At 42.0% G+C, this 20048-nt stretch overlaps 1 protein-coding gene across 1 annotated transcript in view; it reads left to right on the top strand.

Moving 5' to 3' along the window:
• Positions 1–20048, top strand: part of ATP13A5 (ATPase 13A5) — a 103889-nt gene that overhangs the window by 22938 nt on the left and 60903 nt on the right. Inside the window, 6 exon segments of the mRNA XM_060149033.1 lie at positions 2535–2620; positions 2622–2664; positions 11884–11957; positions 12919–13095; positions 17901–18117; positions 19438–19629. Of these exon segments, the coding sequence (XP_060005016.1) occupies positions 2535–2620; positions 2622–2664; positions 11884–11957; positions 12919–13095; positions 17901–18117; positions 19438–19629 (789 nt within the window).

Here is a 20048-nt window from a genome sequence, read left to right as displayed (position 1 = left end):
AAACTCCTGTTTTTTCCTTTTTCTTTCTAGTACTCAGAGAAATCGATGTAGACAAAAGTCCGTGTTTTGTGCAACTTATTTTGTTATTCCCGGTGACTTTAGTTTATGTGTTTCCTGTCTATTGAGGTTTTCTTTTTTATTATTATTTCAATAAATATATATATTTTATACTAGGAATTCTAACTGGCCCTTTTCAATAACTACTTGTTTTAAATTCAAATCCCTTCCCAGTGTGAGGGACAGATTCCCGTTTCATACTCTCCTGTTTGTTCGTTTCAGTGTTTTATGGTGGTTGTGATGGGTGGGGGGAGTGGGGAGGGTTGTTATTATTTCATGATCTCTTTGAGGATTGAGAAAGGATTATTTTGGTCTTTTTCATACTGTTCTATCACTCTATTATATTCATTTTCTTGAGAGTGACTTCTTCCTTGGTTGGTGTTTTTGTTGGTTTGTTTTAGAATATTTTCTCTGTATGCTTCGAAGTTATTGCTTTCGGTAAGCTCAGCTTGGGTGGGACTTTCCCTTCTTCCATTTCTCTTCCTCTCTGTGCTCACTCTCCCTTTTTGGTGGTTCTTATTAGTCCCCATGTGTCCCCAGTTCAGAACTAGGGCCTGTGTTGGAGGTTTGTGTTCTGTCCCTTGGGGATCTGTTCGATGCAGGCCCCGAGCTAGGTTGGGGCTTGGCCAAGTTCACAGCTGCATCACCAACTTGTCTCTCCTATTCCTCCCTCTGCTGGTGAATCCTTGCTGGTTGTGACTTTTCTCAACCTCTGCTCTGGGGCAAGGCTGGTTTTGTCCCCTGCCACTTGTGGGACGCTTATTCCTCCTAACATTGAGCTCCTAGTCATTGATCTCCTGTCCTTGTATGAAAACCAACAGACTGATCAATCAGTCCCCACTCAGTGCTGCATGTTTCTAGTCTATTTCTAATCCACAAAGATGGTCATTCGGGTTTTTAACGTGACCATTTTTTAAAATAAATTTTTTATTAGACTTTTTTTAGAGCAGTCTTAGGTTCACAGCAAAATTGATTGGAAGGCATTGAGATTTCCCCCATACCCCATGCCTCCACATATGCACGATCTCTCTTACTATTAAAAAAGCAGGATGCTTTTTAAACTTCTTATTCAAGTACATTTTCAAATTACCAAAGACTCTTTCAAGTGTCAATTTAGTCTATTTTGAAAAGAGTGTTAATATTTTCTGGCACTTATGAATTAGGCCTTTAGTAGAAAAAAAAAGTAAAACTATGTCTTCACATTTGGTTTCAAAAGAATATTGAATAAGGGAACTAAATTAAATGGTGTTGTTTCTTCTACAAGAAGTATTTAACCAATTTTCTACTGAGTTTATACAAACTCGAAATCATATTATCTCAAATGTGTAATATACAATTAAAGCATTTTATGCCAAGCAGACAGAAGAGCTATAATTTGTAAGAAAACATGTTGCAACGGAAATTATAAAAACATTAAGGAACACAAGCTTCTTTAATGTACAAAATATATCCAAGAGTTTAAGAAACTTTTAAGATATATCCTATTAACTTATTAACCAGATGTCAGTTCATTTTTAGGACTAAGGTAGAAGTTTATTGAATATATTAGAGAATTATAGAAAGTAGAGGTAAGAAAAAGCGGCAGTGGTTTTAGGTACTATTTCATCTAATTCATAATAATTATAAAGAGCACGTCATCAAGAAAAGAATCCTTGCTTTGCTCAGATGGACTCTTTATTCAAGCTGTGTGTAGGTCATGTGACCTTCTCTAGCTCCCTGGGGTTTGCCCTCTCTGCTATTATTATTAATAGTGAAGTCAGCAAGACCAAAATGGGGACAGTTGAGGGAATTTATAAAGTTGAAGATGTTATTAAGAGACCAAAAATACCTGCATGGATGACCATCTTTGGGGCTGGTGACAAATTCTGCCCATGATTTTCACTGCATCTTTGGATAAGACGTTTCCCTTCCCTGGGTAAGACCTTCCCTCTTTGTTCAAGGGAAGGTCCATGCTGACTTGACTGACTCTCAGAGGATCTTACTAAGACCTGTGACATGAGAGTATGTTATTTGTAAATGAATGACCTGGATAAAAGTGGAATCTTTAATTTTCATTGTACAACTTGACTACATTGGCAGCATGTGATTACATGAAAAAGAAACCTGCAATAAAAAGTTCAAAATTGAAGTTTGTTTTTAAAAGAGTCTGAATCATGTGTCTTCTCCATTGTGGGTACATCTGTTTAAAAAGGTAAAATGTTAGATTTTGTTATTGGTCAAATATTTTTGAAAATTCAAAATAAATAAGAATGATCAATTTGTGGGCATGGCTCTGAGTGCTTAAAATAAATTTGCTTCTACTATATCACATTTTATGTGCTTGACATTGTCTCTACTGAAATTAACAGAGTTCTAAGTGAATTCTATTGTTGTATGTTGTAAAAATGGAAGAAAAAATTATATAAAGAAATGACATCATCTTGACTGCCGCTATGGTCCATGCAAGTGACCCAGATGCTCTTTTCATACCTTCATAGGTTTTAAATCTATGCTACGTGTTTCAAGCCTTTACCCTCACTTTGTGGCTGTCTCAGGGTTACATCGAATACTCAGTGGCCATCATCATCTGTTCTCTCCATTGTCTTAAGTGTGTACGATTTGCGACAGGTAAGAACAGAAATCGTAGCTGGATTCTATTTAGCTTCTAGCTGCACAAGAAGCCAAACCTATGGCCTTTCCACTGAGAGCAAAGAGTTGCTTTGTTAAACGTAAGTCATAACAAAAGGAAAAGCAAGGACTTACTAAATACGGGACCTCAGGAGGAGGGCTTCAGGAATGCTAGGTAGATTTAAACATGCAAACTCTTATTATCAACTGATGGCTGCACTGAATACAATGTTTAGAAGGACTCTGAGGCTGTGTCTGAGCATGGTGGGAAAGAAAACAGTGATGGATTAATGATGACAGCATAGTACCTGTCCGTCTCTCTTACTATCGCTGTTCATCTTACAGCCATTTAAAATCCTCCTTTTAAAGAAAATCAGTCTTATAAATGGTATAGCAACACATTCAGAAGTGGAATCTAGCTGAATATTACTTACCACAGCCCTTCTGAATCTCATTTTCCCACAGCATCTTTCTAGAAAATGTTCTACTACTTTGCTTAAGATGCATCAGGCTAGGGCCTCCCTGGTGGCAGAGTGGTTGAGAATCTGCCTGCCAATGCAGGGGACACGGGTTCGAGCCCTGGTCTGGGAAGATCCCACATGCCGCGGAGCAACTAGGCCTGTGAGCCACAACTACTGAGCCTGCACGTCTGGAGCCTGTGCTCTGCAACAAGAAAGGCTGCGACAGTGAGAGGCCCGCGCACCGCGATAAAGAGTGGCCCCCGCTTGCCACAACTAGAGAAAGCCCTCGCACAGAAACGAAGACCCAACACAGCCAAAATAAATTAATTAATTAATAAACTCCTACCCCCAACATCTTCTTTAAAAAAAAAAAAATGCATCAGGCTAAATTATGAGGCAACATCCAAAGGGTGTCTCACTGTATTTGTTGTATATTTTTGAAAACTTGACTGTGAAATTGGCTTTTTAGACACAGGGAACAATGGTACTTGTATCCACCTGTCAACCTTATTGAACTGTTGAAATCACCTAGTTTTCTCAAACTTCATCTTTCATCTAGAGAAGAGGAAACTAAGATTTCCAGGGGAAACAAACAAGGGAGCTTGTTCAGGTCATAAAGTGGGTTTGTGACAGAGTCAGGACTTCTGGCTCCTCATAAATGAAATTCTATTGCACGTGCAATATTTCCTTAGCAGAAAGCACTTTCCAAGGTAGCACATAGCTGGGGAAGAAAGCCAAACCTACGTGTGAGAGGAGAGCTGAATTCTAGCCATCAGCAGAGTAAAGTCTGGGCCCATGTCAGTAAGGCAGACATGGAGGCTTTAAACAAGCCCAACTGCAAGAGATCTTTTATTTTTACTCTGTTTCAGTCACTCAGCAAATATTAGATCTAAGGTTGGCTTTTTGTCTGGTTTTAGATGCTACAAATTTTGAGCTATGAAGTGTTTGATGAGAAATGAAAGAAACGCAATATATATTTAAAGAGTTAGAAAACGGGACCTAAAAATGAAAAGTTAAGTCAGTGGAGACACTTTGAGCTAGAGAGTGAGGACTAGAAGGGCTTTGTTTTATTTATTTATGTGTTTTGTTTTTTTGACTTTTTCTTTTTTTTTTTTGGCGGTACGCGGGCGTCTCACTGTTGTGGCCTCTCCCGTTGCAGAGCACAGGCTCCGGACGCGCAGGCTCAGCAGCCATGGCTCACGGGCCCAGCCGCTCCGCGGCATGTGGGATCTTCCCGGACCGGGGCACGAACCCGCGTCCCCTGCATCGGCAGGCGGACTCCCAACCACTGCGCCACCAGGGAAGCCCCCTTGGCTTTTTCTTTTTTTAAAAAAATGAGTGCCTAGTGCGTTTCTTCATGAACAAATTTAAGTCACAAAAATATTACCAGTGATCAGTAACCTGCCTCTGACGGTGGCAATTGCTTTCTGTCTGGCTGCCAAGTCAGGGGGCAGAGTGACTGTCCTTCTAGTGAACTCTGAGCATTTGAACAAAAGAAGGAAAATAAACACCAGGACAATAAAAGATCTGGCACTTTCTGCTCGGCCACAATAGGAAAGAAATTATCGTGTCCCAAACGTTTACCTTTGTCATTTGATAGAGGTATGTAATGTGAAGCCCCCATATCAAATTTCTAGTTCCTGGGTTTTGAGAAATCTTTGTTTTAATAGAATATCTAATTTGATACCTACAAGCCACTCGTATGCTTTCTGGCTGATGTCAAACCTCAGTGAATACAGGTCTTCTCCCATGTGCTTCCCTCTATTGGGAATACATAGACACACAATCACCTGAGTATATCATTGCAAACCATCTCAGGGTTCTGAGGAAAAATACAGAATGCTCCGAGGACTTTGGCAGGGAGATCTTATCTAGTCAAGTTAAAATTCCCTGCTCACTACTCCTATTTGTGTTACTTGACACTATTTGTTACTTGACACTTTAATGGTCACCTTCCTTATTTGTAAGATATGTGTGTTTGTGTTCAATGTTATGGTCAAGAAAAGTAAATGAAACAATGCATCTGAATTACTTGTGTTCCTGGTACCTAGTAGGCACTCATCAAATGTTACCTTTTGTTACTGTTACGGCTGTTGCTGTTTTTATTACTGTTCTTGGAGTGGGGAAAGTAGATTATGGAAAGATGGAAGGAGGCACAGAGATTGAAGGGAGGAGGGATAACCTGAACAAGAAAGTAGCACAGGAACATCCCAGGACAGGGCTTCTAACCACCACTGACTCATTTATTGTGTGGCTCTGGGATCTCTTTTCTCCTCCCTGGACTCGCTTTCCTCAGCTGTAAATAGTGGAGGTTAAACTCTGTCTCTTTAGGTCCCACCTTTTTAGGGTTCTATCATTTTGCCAGGGCCACCAAAAAGGCATGAAAAAAGGGCTCTTGGAAACTTTAAAACACTAATAAGAAACTTTCTGGCCACTGGGCATGCGGGAGCACGTTTTGGAGACTGGAGTCAATTCCTACAGGACCCTATTAATTTTGGACTAACTAGCCGCATAGACTATTCAGTCAGGATGTGGACAAATAATAGAAACCTGTTTAAACCCCCTTAACCACAACAGGGATATGGATTATAAATATGTACCAGTAGCTCACGAAACCCAAGAACATGAAGTACAGATGGACTTTACTGGGGGGCTGGACCCAGGAACTTGGGTTACTCTTCCCAGCCTCCTATTCTCAGACAAGTATGGAACGAAATACACATATTCTGGGGCAGTGCTCCACCACTACTCCTCTCCTCTGAAAACTGGGTGTACCCAGAGCCCAGAGCTGACAGCCCACACCTGGTTTGTTCCATGTGGCTTTCTCCTTCCACTGGCACAGCTAGTTGGAACAGGGGGCACCCGACCAGTGGAAGCCAATCCGTCAACAGGCGTGGTGGCAACGTATCTTTTTGCCTGAGATCCTGGAATAAAGCCTTGAAGCTGCTGGTCATACTCTGTTAGGAAAATGATCTGAAAAATGACGTATAGCTAGGACCAGGGTGACCACTCTTGATCCCTGTGTATGGACAAGCAAAGAAAAAAAAAACTTCTGCAGAGAAAGAGAGGAAAAGAGTGAACCAAATACACAGTGAGACACAGAGGTGAGCAATACACAGTCCAGCAGAGACAGAGTCACCTGTTCCTCACAGCGTTTTCTGTTCCTGTTCAGGAAACTTCCTTGGGACACTTGGCTGTACTTCCCACCCTTCGGTTCCTTCCTAAGACATCCTTGCATCCTCATATATTCTCATCCTCTGCTTAAAGCAGCCTAACAAGTTTCTGTTACTTGCAGTCAATTTGTCCCAAGGAAATGTGGTGCTACTGTTTGATACATTATGCTCCCCTAGCATGTTTCCACCTATTTCCCCTGACTTAGATATTGTCTCTGTCCTACACAGTATCCATCTGTATCTTTATGACAAATTTCAGTCTCTCTTTTAAAATTCCTTTACAATGCCCATGTCTTCACTTGGAACTCAGGTATACCTTTCTTTAAGGAAACCCCAAATAAATTTAGACATTCCTGTGGAGGAGTAGGGGAAGTGTTGTAGCAAAAGTTAGGTTTGATTCTATAGGCCAGAGGGCAATGTTTCAGTGAGAAAATTACTTGAGATTCCTGAGTTCCTAAACTCTTACCTATTAAATCAAAATATCTACAGAATAAGAAGAATTTACACTTTTTAACAGTCTCATAACAGGTGATTTTTATGCATTCTAAAGGCTTAATTAACAGCTGTTGTTACAGAGGAACACACCAAAGGCAAATTCAAGCACAAAGATCCCAAATATATCTATTTATTTATTTATTCATGTCATCACCAGCTGAACGTATTTTTCACTCTTTTTACTCTATCAGATACACAGAAGTACAAGTTTATATGGAGATTTATTTAGGTATTTATTAATTTGTTTTATCAAAACAGAATTGTCCTTTGTGTGTTTATCTGGAACTTGCATTTTTCACTTTACAATATATATAATGGCCATCCACCATTATAAACAAATAATTCTAAATCATGTTTCAAAATAATGATGTGATATTCCATAGTATACCATAATTTATTCAAATATTCTCCTCTTTATGGAAAATAAGGGGTTTCTTCTCCAATTTTTGCCACCACAAATATGTTGAATTAAACATAACTACAATATAGGGTAGCCTTACATATTAGTGTTTGCAACTCTTTTTTCAGCAAAACAATCAAAACCAGGTTGCTGAATCAAAAGATATGTATGTTTTGGATATTAATAAATGCTGTAATATTATTTTCCCCAAATGAAATAATTCATTCTCCTATCAGCAACATATGAGAATATTCATTTTCCCAGATCCTCACCAGCATTAGGTGTTATAACTCGACATTTAAAAATTTCAATCTAATACTTTTTTTAATTGCATCTCATTGATGTTTTAATTTACATTTCCCTGACTGCTAGTGAGATTAGACACACACTTTCCTTTGTCTAAAAGAGATTTGCATTTTTATTTACTGTCTGTTTATATCCATCATATAGGTGAAAAAGTTTTATTTTTTAGTCTTTTTTCTCTTGACCTTGACTTTTGCTAACTTTATAAAATATGTCTAGTTAAATATGTTTCTTTCTCTTTATGGCTTCTGGGTTTCTTGTTTTGCTTATAAAGTTTTCCTCTTCCAAAACTGGATATTCTTTTTTTTCTATTTGTAATTTTCTTAATATTTATTTTAAAGTCCTTAATGGAATTTAAACATGCAGATTCTACACCTTAAAGAATCCCTGAATGTCTTTACTCAAAATAATGACTGGCACGAGAATTTCAGACTTGATGGCAATATTGCAAAAGACTTCTTTGAAATGATGACACTAATTCCATTAGCAGTTAGCATTTGTTAATAAAACCTTATCTGACCCAACCTGCAAGGCATCTTGTAACACTATGCAAAATGGGCCAGTTTCCTGAAACTGTATCTTTGCAGTTTAAACCAAAAGTCCTCAACAATGAATATCTGTTTAGCACTACAATTTGCAATGGACTCTGACATTTATAATGAATGTGCTTGTATAAGGCTTGGCAAGCTGTGAAATGATACACATATGATATATCCTCCCATCACCTGAGAGGGAGGGACAGGGCCAATCAGGGATGTAAAGTGACCTGCTCACACTCACCCAGGAACGGCAGCTGCAGACCTTAGTCCCAGGTTTCCTGACTCCAAGTCAAGTCGCTGTGCCATTGAGCAAAATCTCAAAGTAACCTGTGAGCTTCCTGTGGCAGTAGATGAGGTTTCAATAATTTTATAACAAAAAGCAGATTTGGGGAGGAGGGCTGGCAGGAAGGGAAGAAAGAGCACCTACTGCCATCTCCAAATCATGCTAAATAAATACATGCTTTTGAGAACTGCAGGAGGGGAAGTGTTGGCCGAAGTGGGATAAGACATCTTATCCCACTTATCATGCGTCTACTCTAGCCCCAGTTCATGTCGCACAGAGAGGTTAACCTTGCCTAAGCCAAGAAGCACCCCGTTGCAGTGCAGTCCCTTTCTGCCACATTTGGTGCAGGTATGAGTGCAAACCTTGGCGCTCAATTGCATTTCCATTGAACGGTACTGGCTCCACGGGCGGCTGCTGGCAATAGCGCGGAGAGTATCTGGCCTCATTCAGGACTGAGCTGGTCTCAAGAGACACCTGAGTTAATGCCCTCATTACTCATCTCTGGAGGAAATCCAGCCAGAGCAAACACAAGGACACACAGCAACAGATACCAAATAATAACAGTATGCAAATTAGCCTTGGAAACGGATCCTGGTCCCACCGAACAGGGACTGGAGAAAGCAGAGGGGGCCTAATGAAAATCAGGCAGCGAGCTTCGAAATCATGGCAAGCATCACAGAGCTGGCTTTCTCCTAGCTGGTTGGTTGTCATAGAAACCTGTGTTTGTAGAGTTTCTGAGTACATTAGCTCAAAGAGGATGCTTATATTATCCTACTGTAGTGTTGCTGGGAGAAATAGAATAATTCAGTTCAGTTAAATAAATATTTGCTGAGGATCTGCTACGTGATACATCACAGGGGATACAGATAAATACATAGTCTCATCCGTGAAACTCCTGACTTAGAGGGGAGACCTGACAAGAAAACAGATAGCTCTAATGGAATGGGATCTATACACTAATACAGGCGGAAGCACAGTGAGCAGTACAATTAATTCTTCCTGGGGGTGTTAAGGACTTATGGAGAGGAGATGACATTTGAGCAGGGCTTTATGTGAAGGATTAGAAGGAGTTGGCTAGTAGAAAACAGGGGTAAACATCCCAGGGAATAGCTCGAGTGGAGGCACAGAAGCATGGCAGTTTACGCAGAATGCTAAGTCTGATAAACAAATCCAGCTTTCTGCCATCATGAGTTTTGAGAATTACAGTCAAGCACTATTAACTCATACTTCACCACTTCCAAATGTGTTATCTTCCTTTTAAGCTAAGTTGAAATTGTATGACATTGACTAAGAGAGTTTGCTAAGCAAGAAAATAACTTAAAGAAATTTGTAAGGAAGGATGTTTATCTTCTTAAAGGGCAAAAGCTGCTTTCAAGCACTTTCAGAGAACATATTCATCAACAGAAAAGGCTTTAGAGTCAGATGAACCTGGTTTTATTTTGACTTTAATACTTAGTAAGAAAATGATTGTGGGCAAGTTACTTTAACATTTTCAAGCCCCTGTTTTTTTGTTTTTATTTTGCTATATGTACTTTGGAGGTAATATAGCATTTTCATCATAGGATTATCTTGAGGATTAAAAAAAAATCAAGCCATACATTCCAAGTGCCTAAAATAGCACCTGGCACATGGTGACTGAATAAAGTTCTAAACTGTTTAAAAATAATAATTTGAGTCATTTGTTATACTCTGGGTATTTCTTCTATGAAGCCTTGGGGGTTTTGAATAAATCTCTGATATGCAAAATAAATCATGTCATTTTAGAGCTTGAAGGGAAGTTGAGAATAATCCAGTTCAATGTTGTCTGTTTACAAAGGAAACGGCTAACTTATAAGGTGAAATGTCTTATGTATGGGTATCTGGCTAGTTAGTGGGTAAGCCTGACCACACAGGAATCCTGACTGAATCCAGTGCTGTTGCTACCAAACCGCTTTCTCACTGTCACCCACCATTTAAATGAATGCCCCAACAGGCGAGCCTCAAGGAGTCAAGTTAGGGCAATGAATACGTGCCCAATATCACTTCTTCCACTCAGCTGGTCCAAATAATTGATGTTTAGCTTTTCATGCAAAACTGAAGTAAATAATAAATAGTTCTATATAAATATTAACACTGAACTCATTGTGTTCTCTCGAGAGGAAAGATGCGTAACTGTGTGGAATGCTTGTCTAAGCCTGGTGAGATGTATAACATTAGACATCATCAACAAAACAGATAAAAATAATTTAACATCTAAAAAGAAGTTTTACATTTGAATTATGTTAAGCTGTGTCTAACCATGTTGACAGTATTCAGACCTCTTCTACTTAGAATTATCTGAGTAACTGACATCCATGCAGAGAGGGGCAGTGCTTTCCAGGGATGCCTCGGCTGGTCCAGCACTGTACTCCCTCTGGCTCGTGGCGCCCCTGACAGTCAGTTTAGAGAACTCTGTGGACCACATCCCTTCTCACCTCTGTTTTCCTGTCCCCTAAATCATTCTAGCAGATGCTTCCTCCACCTCTCCAGGGTGCTTCCATTTCCTCTGCTTTGTCAGGGTCCTATCTCAGTGAATTCCACCTCAAGTGAATTTTTCCAGCTGATGTACTCAGACAACTGTTTTGTTTTGTTTTTTAACAACAACTTTCTTATTAATCATCGACACTCACTGAGCTCTTACTATAGTAATGAATACTATCCAAAGGGTTAAGTAAAATAAGATAAGCCTTAAGTAACTTAAAACAACCGTACAAAATAGATACTGCTGGGGCTTCCCTGGTGGCGCAGTGGTTGAGAGTCCGCCTGCCGATGCAGGGGACACGGGCTCGTGCCCTGGTCCGGGAAGATCCCACATGCCATGGAGCGGCTGGGCCCGTGAGCCATGGCCACTGAGCCTGTGCGTCCAGAGCCTGTGCTCTGCAATGGGAGAGGCCACAGCGGTGAGAGGCCCACGTACTGCAAAAAAAAAAAAAAAAAGATACTGCTATTATCTCCACCTTTGGATGAGGAAAAGGGAGTTATACAGGCTAAATAACTCATAAGTGGTAGCACCAGGATTCCAAACGGAGCAGCATGACTCTAGGCTGCAGAATTATCCAATGTGAAAACCCACCAGTTCATAAAGGAGGCAATGGTTGTTCCACTTACGATCAAAATACAACCTAAATATTCACAGGCTCTTACAGTGGAAAGCCACTTCCAGTTCATACTCAGCTTTGCTTTCTACGGACAGGGCAACAGAGGCACAGAGAACGGGAGTGGTCTCGTTGCTTTTCTTCCGTCTAATCATGCATCCTCAAGAAAGGAAGTCTCGGTTCCTTGGCTTGAGTCCATGTGGCAGTGACTGTGCATCATCTTTCTTGGGATTGAAATAGCATTAAACTAATGAGCATATTTGCTGCTGTAAGTAGGGAGTTGAGTGAAGTAAGCCTTGAGGCGGGGGAACGGGAGCATGGAAAGTAGACTTGAGTCTTTCCCCAGAGTCAGTTTGGCTGTGACAGTAGCTTCAGCATTTACTGTATTCAGATCAGGTGGTTTTCCAGATATGGCAATATTAGATATTTAAACACTGACTTTGAATTTGTAGCCATCAGTTAAGCTGCACAACCTCGTGAAGGATCACAACGAAGTCCAGGTTACAATTATTGCAAAAAGGCAAAGGTAAGTGATGGGTTCTGCCATCGTCAGCATCCTGGTATTCAGAGTGGAGTCAGTCTCATTTGTTTTATTGGTCAAGGAGAAAAAGGGTTTTCTCATTAAACTGAGGACTGGAGCTAAGGTGAGGTAAACAAGGCATCATAGATGCAAACTTTAAGGAGGCAAGGTCATGAGAATGCTGGCCTGTACCTGCGGGAGCCGGAGTGAGCCCCTCGTTGAATTCTGTACCCTACGTACCTGGCATGCCTCACCCTGGTCCCAGCCCTGATTGAACCATTTCTGTCCAATGTCTGATTTATTTCAAATTCCTTCTGTCCTCCATATTTCACTTACTGGAATGTTACTGGGTAAGCCTTCTTAAGGCTTTGTGATTTCCCCTACTAACCATCCCAAACAGACCTTGCATCATATATTTCAATCTCTTATCTGGAGCCCAGGCCTGCATGAGGCTTATAGATGGCTGGCTGGACATTTGGCATTGGCTCTGAGTTAGCCTGGGCTGGGGTGGCCATGACTCTCAGCAAGGAGTAGCTGCACTCCTGGGCAGCAGAAGTTGGTCTGGAGTATTTACATAGGCCCCAATCCAAGAACAGATTGTGCTACGGGGTGTGGGGGGAATGGGGAGGACCGTCAGGAACCCAACCACAGAGAGTAAAGGAGCAGCAAAGGGGCATTCCTTCATTGACCAAGGCCACCGAGTGCCTTCGGTGGGCAGAGCGCTGTCTCAGGCACTGAGATCAAGATGGGACGCTTGTTGCTGAGCAAATCCTTCGCCATGGCCCGGGTATCAATTCCCTAATCCTGGTTCTCTGGGAATCCGCAGCTGAGTGGAAAGGGGCTGGAGCAGGTGAGCATGCAAGGGTAGTTCTTGGCCAACAAGTTGATAAGAGCTCTCAGTTGTTTTTATTGTTAAGTATAAACAGGAAAAGTTCAGCTAGTCATGTGAACTTTGCCATTGTATAAGTTTGCAGGAGCTAGAGTCCCGTCTCTTGGTTCCCGGAGATATTCTTATTCTTCCAGGAAGACTTTCATTGCCATGCGATGCTGCTCTGATTGATGGAAGCTGTGTGGTGCACGAAGGCATGCTCACAGGTAGGCAGTTGTCACGAAGCTTCCTCTTCCCTTCCAACAGCCAGGCCAGGTGAGCAAAGTAGTTCAGTGTACACTTACCTGCTTTATACCAAGGCTAAGGTATTGAGAGATAGATGAGGAAGACACACCCAGACTATTCATGCAGATGGAAACCATATATGCAAACAGGAAATGTTTAAGGATATAGGAATCAAACCACAAGACACACGAAACTAGAAGAAAAGCCTTCTACAACATGGGATCCGTTAATTGCCTGATGAATGGGATGAATAGGGTGCTCTGAGTTCAGAGGAGTGTCAGAACATCATACTGTTTGATGCACAGTCTCTTCATAAATATACGGATAATTTATACTCCTGTACAAACAAAACACAGCCTAAAACCATCACCTCACAATTGGCAGGAAGCAGAGATTTCATCCAGCCCTGTACTCTGTAGATGGAAAACCAAGCCCCAGCTTTCAGTGGGAAGGAGATTGAGTCGAACATTCTAGAAAGGCAATAAAATAGTTCTGTTCTCTAGAATCATGTTTCCAGTTGATCTCACTGAGCAGAAAACTGGTTTTCTAGTTACGGTTTGAACTATCCTTGTCCTCATTTATACTCTGTACAGTCCATTTGAATTTGGGTAATTAGTAAGGCACTATTTATAAAATATTCTTCAGGCGAAAAAGAAAATACATAGAGCATCTTAATGAGAGAAGGGGAAACTATATGACACCACAGAAATAGAAAGTATTGGCCTACTCTGCTTGCAGATTATTGCATTTTTCTGTTTCCACATGGTGTAAAGACAGGAAAAAAAAAAACCCACACACGCACAAAACTTTTTTAACATCACCTGAACATAAAGAGAGGCATTCTCTATTCCTAAATTGTTCAACACAAGTAGATTTCACATGGAAAAATGGGTCTGCTTAAATTAAAATTGAGACAGGAAAATGTAGTAAACATAAATATGTTCAGTATAATTACAAAATACCCCTTTAATGTGTTAAAATCTAACTGCCTTGTAATGGCAGTGATGAGAATTTGCATACTGAGCATATCTTTTATCCAGAATGTTGCCATCGTACCCTAAGTATAAACCTCAAACCCGAGAAAACTGTGCTCTTCACTCAGAGGCAGCAATTGTCTTGTATTCCCAGCAGCCTGCCAACCAAGAACAGCATCCCTCACGGAGACACAGAGCATGGCAGTGAGAAAACAGGGGAGGACACACAGCCGGGTTTACTCCCCTGGGTCTGCTGACCTGGGCGACCGTTGTTGTCCTGATTCTCATGAAAACTCAGTGTCTCAGAGAAGTAGGAACGGTAAAAATACCGCCTTTTAACAGATGTGCAAAGTTGACCTAAAATGACCTCAAATGGTCAGTGGTCTTTCTGAGGGTCTGTTTCAGGAAACATAAAGTCACCAGCATTTATATATATGTAACCTAAGTGCTGATCAAGTCAATTTTAGAAACAGACACATAAAATGGAAATACATCTATTTCTTTCTCTTTAACTTCTTGAAATAAATCTAAGTGCCAACATGCTCTGAATACTTTCTTACACATCCTACCTAGATCCTCTCGCTCACGTATGTATTTGTGGAAAGGATCCTGATTGAGCAATCAAGTTAGGGTTAGATTCCTGAAACTACAACTGTATTTCTGGGCATGTGTCCACAAATGTGACTCAGGTAGCTCCCCATGTGCAAAAATAGTCCTTTGCATATACAGAAGTCTTTATTTATGTAGGAAGAATAGCAAATACTCCTAACATCTCTATAGCAATTTATATTTTTAGAAGCAACTTTTATACCTCACTTCATTGTAACATAAAACAAATTAGACTAGGAACTATTATAATACCCCATCTACAGATAAGGAAACTGAGGTGAAAAGAGACCAGGGTTGCTCAGTTAGTGAGAAAAAAGTCAGAGTTGGAGGTGACATTGGTTTTCAGACATGAGGGACCGTAGGCGTGAGGACGATGATTTGAGGGTGGGTTCAGCCACTGCCTTTGTGTTTTGTGTCTCATCACCTTTTCCTCTCTCCTGGTTATTCCCATTCATAGCACATACCCAGTGTGGGATTTTTCCTCCTCATCTTCATAACCTCATCCTATTGTCATGAGCTCGGCTGTGCAAGAAACAACTTTATTTTACACTTCATTTTTATTTTGGCTCCAAATTTTGGCCACCCTTGAAAGTATGCAGTACGAAGTATCTGGTACAAGTCAGGTGTCCCCATCAATTAGCAGGACCTCCCGACTCTGGTCTGGCTATAGAAGTTGCATAAGGCACTGCGGAGGGGCATCTGGTCTGGGGCTCACTCCTCTTTCTGTTGCCTCACACCACGTGGCCCTTGGGAAGCATCCAGGGCCTATCTACCTGGAAAAGGAGGCAGACCCAGGTGAAGTTGCTCTCTGTTTCTACACACTTCTAGAATGTTTCCATATCCTAATTTCGTCTAGGCCCCTTCTCTCAAAGACACACGATATCTAAGTTTCCTTTAGGTTTTCTTCCAACTCCCAGTCCAGGGTTTTGTTTTGTTTGGTTTGGTTTGGTTTGGTTAGGTTAGGAAAGTAGTAGAGGAAAGGCATGGTGAACAGAAAAGCTTTGTTCTCACTCTCAGGTGGTCGCTAAAATCCATTATCAAATTTATGAATGACTTTTGAAACTCAAAAGCTAGTCCTCTGTCCTTTATTTCTGCCTCCCGAGACAGTGATCCCCTTCAAGATTTAGCTCCTCACGGAGGGGTCAAGAGGCATAAGGGAATACCTTATTGCCTTACTGAGGGGCAATTTTGTCTTGGTAGCGCTAGCTAATTTTTCTTAGTTCTCATATGTATATGTACGAGGCACTTTGCTAGCATTTTACATATGCTATTTCATTCAAGCTACAACTCTATGAAGTGGGAGAATCTGAGGTCCAGAGAGGGTAATTTATTTGCCTAAGGTCACACAACTTAAAAGTGGTGGAGCTGAGATTTGAATTCATTTGTTTATTCATTCAGTCGACAAATGTTTATTAGCCCCTACTATGGAGCAGACGCTCTACTAGGTGCTGGGGATACAACTGTGAACAAGGCAGATTTCTGCCCACATGGAGTTGACACGCTAGTGGGAGAATAGAAAACAGGAAAGTAGGTAAGTTTCCAACAGCTATAAGTTCTATGAAGAAAATAAAACACCTAAACCCAGGCATACTGTCCCCAGAGCCTATGCTTGAAACTACTGCTCCTCATTCTCTTGGGGAAAATTATGGGGGAGAGGGATAGCATTCACTCTGCCACAATCCCTCCCTTCTCCCTCTACTCATTAGAGTTAATGATCTATTTGAATAGTATGTACAGAAGTATGTAGCGATCTGAGTTGGACACACAGGAATTTCCCTAAGTGGTTATTTCACATTTATATTCTGTCAGACAAGCTTATAATCAGTGGATAGATCAGATCTTTTCCTTTCTTCCTTTTTCCCTTTCTTCCTCTCTCTCACTCACTTCTTTTTTTTTTTTTTTTTTTTTTGCAGTACGCGGGCCTCTCACTGTTGTGCCCTCTCCCATCGCGGAGCACAGGCTCCGGACGCGCAGGATCAGCGGCCATGGCTCACGGGCCCAGCTGCTCCGCGGCATGTGGGATCTTCCCGGACCGGGGCACGAACCCGTGTCCCCTGCATCGGCAGGCGGACTCTCAACCACTGCGCCACCAGGGAAGCCCGGTAAGCCTTTTTAATAGCATAGCTTTCTCAAGGAGCTTAACCTAACTCAAAAGGGTTTCCTCTAAGTCCCATCATTCTGAATCAATGGCATCCAATAGAGCTTTTTAGGATGATGAAAATATTCTATATATCTACACTGTCCAACTTGGTAGTCCTTAACTATGCATTCATTGAGCACTTGAAGTGTGCTTGGTGTAATTGAGGAAATGAATTTTCAGTTTTATTTCTTTTTAATTAATTTAAATTTAAATAGCCACATGTGATTAGTGGAAATTATATTGAAAGGTGCAGCTATCAAAAGCTGCAAAGTTCACGGCTCCTTTCACCACTTGGATGGGAGAAAGAGGTTATTGCATGTGTGGCATTTGTGATATCCCAGGCCAAATAGCTTCAGAGAAAATACATGTTTCTCAAGCCTGATAGGATGGGGAATATTCAGTCAATCAGATCAGAAAGCAGGAAGAATATACTAATTTGAGTAAGCAAAATGCAAAGGAAGAAAAAGCACACAGGGTTTCTGGAACAAGAAAGCAATTTAAAGATAAGTCTAGCAAGTATGATTAGATCAGACTGCAGGGGATCTCGAATGCCATGCCTAGAAGTTTAGACTATTTGAGAGTGTTGAAGTATGTGAGTGTGTACATCGTCCAGGGAATACCCAACATACCATACAGTCAATGAGTTGCCCTGTGTTCTTGTTAGGTTCTGAGATGAAATTAAATGTCTACTTTTACAGAGCTGTGTACTGAATGGATCTCCACTTCCCTCTTTAAGCTTCACGATGTCCGGTTTCATTTGGATGTCTCTCTGAAAAGTTGTCATGGCTGTAGAGGAAAGCGTTGTGATAAGTGACCTCTGAGGTCCTTTCTGGTGCTGAGATTCTGATTCTGTTATGAGCCGTGCGGTCTTTTCTGTAAGATATGCTGGGATCTTAGCACTGTGGGCTTACAGGGGAGACTAAAACATTGTGAATAAAAGGATCCAAACACAGGTATGAAACTGGAGTTGGGTGGCCTCCTTACGATGCTCAGCGATGGCATAGAAATGTTTGCGTGTTGAGTGGGGGAGAGGCAAAGACAGTCACAAGAATTTCTAGGCAATGTTCATGCTCAAACTTGAGCTCTGCACAGTCATTTCAATCTGAAATTAGCTCCCAGGGAGCATTTCTAGGGGAAAGGAGGGCAGAGGAGGCCAGGGAACGTTGGCAATGGGAGAATGGAGCTTGGAAAGAGGGAGGCAGAATGTCGAAGCCAGCGGGGCTGGAATTTGAGGCAGTGTACCAGTTTCATGTGGAGAGCAGGAGAACCGAGCAGGAAAACCAGCAAAAAGCCCTGTCCTATGGACAGGAAGCCCTGGCAGTGGATTGGGTATGAAGGTTTCTCGGGCAGGACTCAACATCCAATACACACAAAAGCAGTGTACTCATTGCACACCCCATCTTCTTGTAGGTCAGAACCTGTGGACCTGTTGGATGCCTCTATCTGCACTGGCTCAGCATTAGGCAGGGATGAGTCCTCAGGGTTAAAGCTCCTCTGTGGCTGGGATTGGGAAAATCAGGGAATGATGGATTTTGCAATAAACTAGAATTGGCCCAAAGATGTATCTAGTAGCCATTGCTACTGAACTTGAATCTGTGTTTCCGATACTGAAGAGAGAACTTTATGGCTAAAATTACAGTAATGTCATGAAAACCTAGGCAAGGTTGTAGAGGGAAAGCCCTTAATCAACAGAGCATGGGAACATTAAGTAACCTATGATTTGATCTTGGCCCCGCCATTATTAGTCCTGTGAGCCTCGGTAGATTTGCCTGGAATCCTGACTCCGTGAGACCTGGCTTGATAATATGACATGCCAGTCACACATGTGTGCTCTCGAGTTGAATAGACGAGGGTCTACATCCTCACCATTTAACCAGCATGCGGCCTTGGGAAAGCTGTTTAATTTTTTAAGTCTCCGTTGCCTCTACCATTAAATGGAGGAAATAACAGTATTTACGTCACAAGATGGTTGTGAGAGGTAACTAAATAGTGTATGTACACAGTGCCTGTCCCAGCGTGTGTGTCCAGGGAGAACAAGCTATTTTTATTATTGGCTTCACCAGAGCAGTTGATATACGCTGAGAAGTTGGCAGAGTCTTGGTCTTAGTTTTCATCAGGTCACCACGCATTCAGTGTGTGTGCTGAGCACCTCCTCTCTGTCAGAACTGTGCTAGGCTCTGCATCTGGAGATGAGTAAGATGAATTCCAAGGTGACTTCAAGGATAAAGAAGGCACGGCTTCTGCGCCCAAGGAGTTTGTAGGCTAGTGGGGGAGGGAGAGTCATAAGCCTACAGTCAAGCCATGTGTGACATGTTACAACTCAAGACTAGGCCCAGTGCCCAGAAGTCCAGAGGCTGTGAGGACATCTGATGAGCAGAGAAGGGGTGGCACTCTGGTCGGAGGGAAGGCTCAGTGGAGAGAAGCAGGGTCAAGGACAGTAAGACGTGAGGTGGTGATCCGAGGTCTCCTTTGTTTTGCGGTGGAAGACAATTAGTTGATTCCTCAGGCACGGCCAAGAGAACAATCAGTCCCACCAAGACTGAAGCTTATTCTGAGCTTCTAGAACCCCAGTGGTGCAGCAGGAGATGGTGCCAGGAAGGGTTCTGGCCCTCTCTGCCAGGCCAACCTGTATGCCCCTCCCCTCCCCAGGTCTCTCCAAAAGATACTGCAACCACGGCCCTGCCCCTCCTCTCCATGCTGTCCCTCCTGTGCTGCCAGCCGCCCTCCCTGACCACAGGCATCGTGTATGCACAAAGGAAGCTGAAGAAAAAGAAAATCTTCTGGGTCTCCCCACAGAGAATCAATGTGTGCAGGCAAATCAACCTCGTGTGCTTTGGCAAAGTAGGAGCTAAACTTTCCAGGTTGGAGGTTAAAGATCTCTAGACACAGCCAAGCTGGGAAGCCTGTCTACCCCGGCACCCTCGTGGGACAGATGGGAACACGGAGGTCATGAAGGTCACACAGGGAGCTAGTGTGAGATCACATTCTAGAAGCCCGCTTTCCTGAGTCCTGAGGAAGTGGTTTAGCCATCACATCATGAATTTCTTCCCTGTCAAATTTAATATTTTTGTGCCTGTTTTGGGATTCAAAACCGTCTCTTACTGTAATAACTTTTCTGATTGACTACATTTTTTCAGGCAAAACTTATGAGGAACATTTCTTTCTTTTTTTTTTTTTTTGCGGTACACGGGCCTCTCTCTGTCGTGGCCTCTGCCGTTGCGGAGCACAGGCTCCGGATGCGCGGGCTCAGCGGCCATGGT

Source organism: Lagenorhynchus albirostris, chromosome 5 (genome assembly GCF_949774975.1).
Source record: "Lagenorhynchus albirostris chromosome 5, mLagAlb1.1, whole genome shotgun sequence".
NCBI classification, from domain to species: Eukaryota; Metazoa; Chordata; class Mammalia; order Artiodactyla; family Delphinidae; genus Lagenorhynchus; species Lagenorhynchus albirostris.
This window is presented reverse-complemented; position numbering and strand designations above follow the sequence as displayed.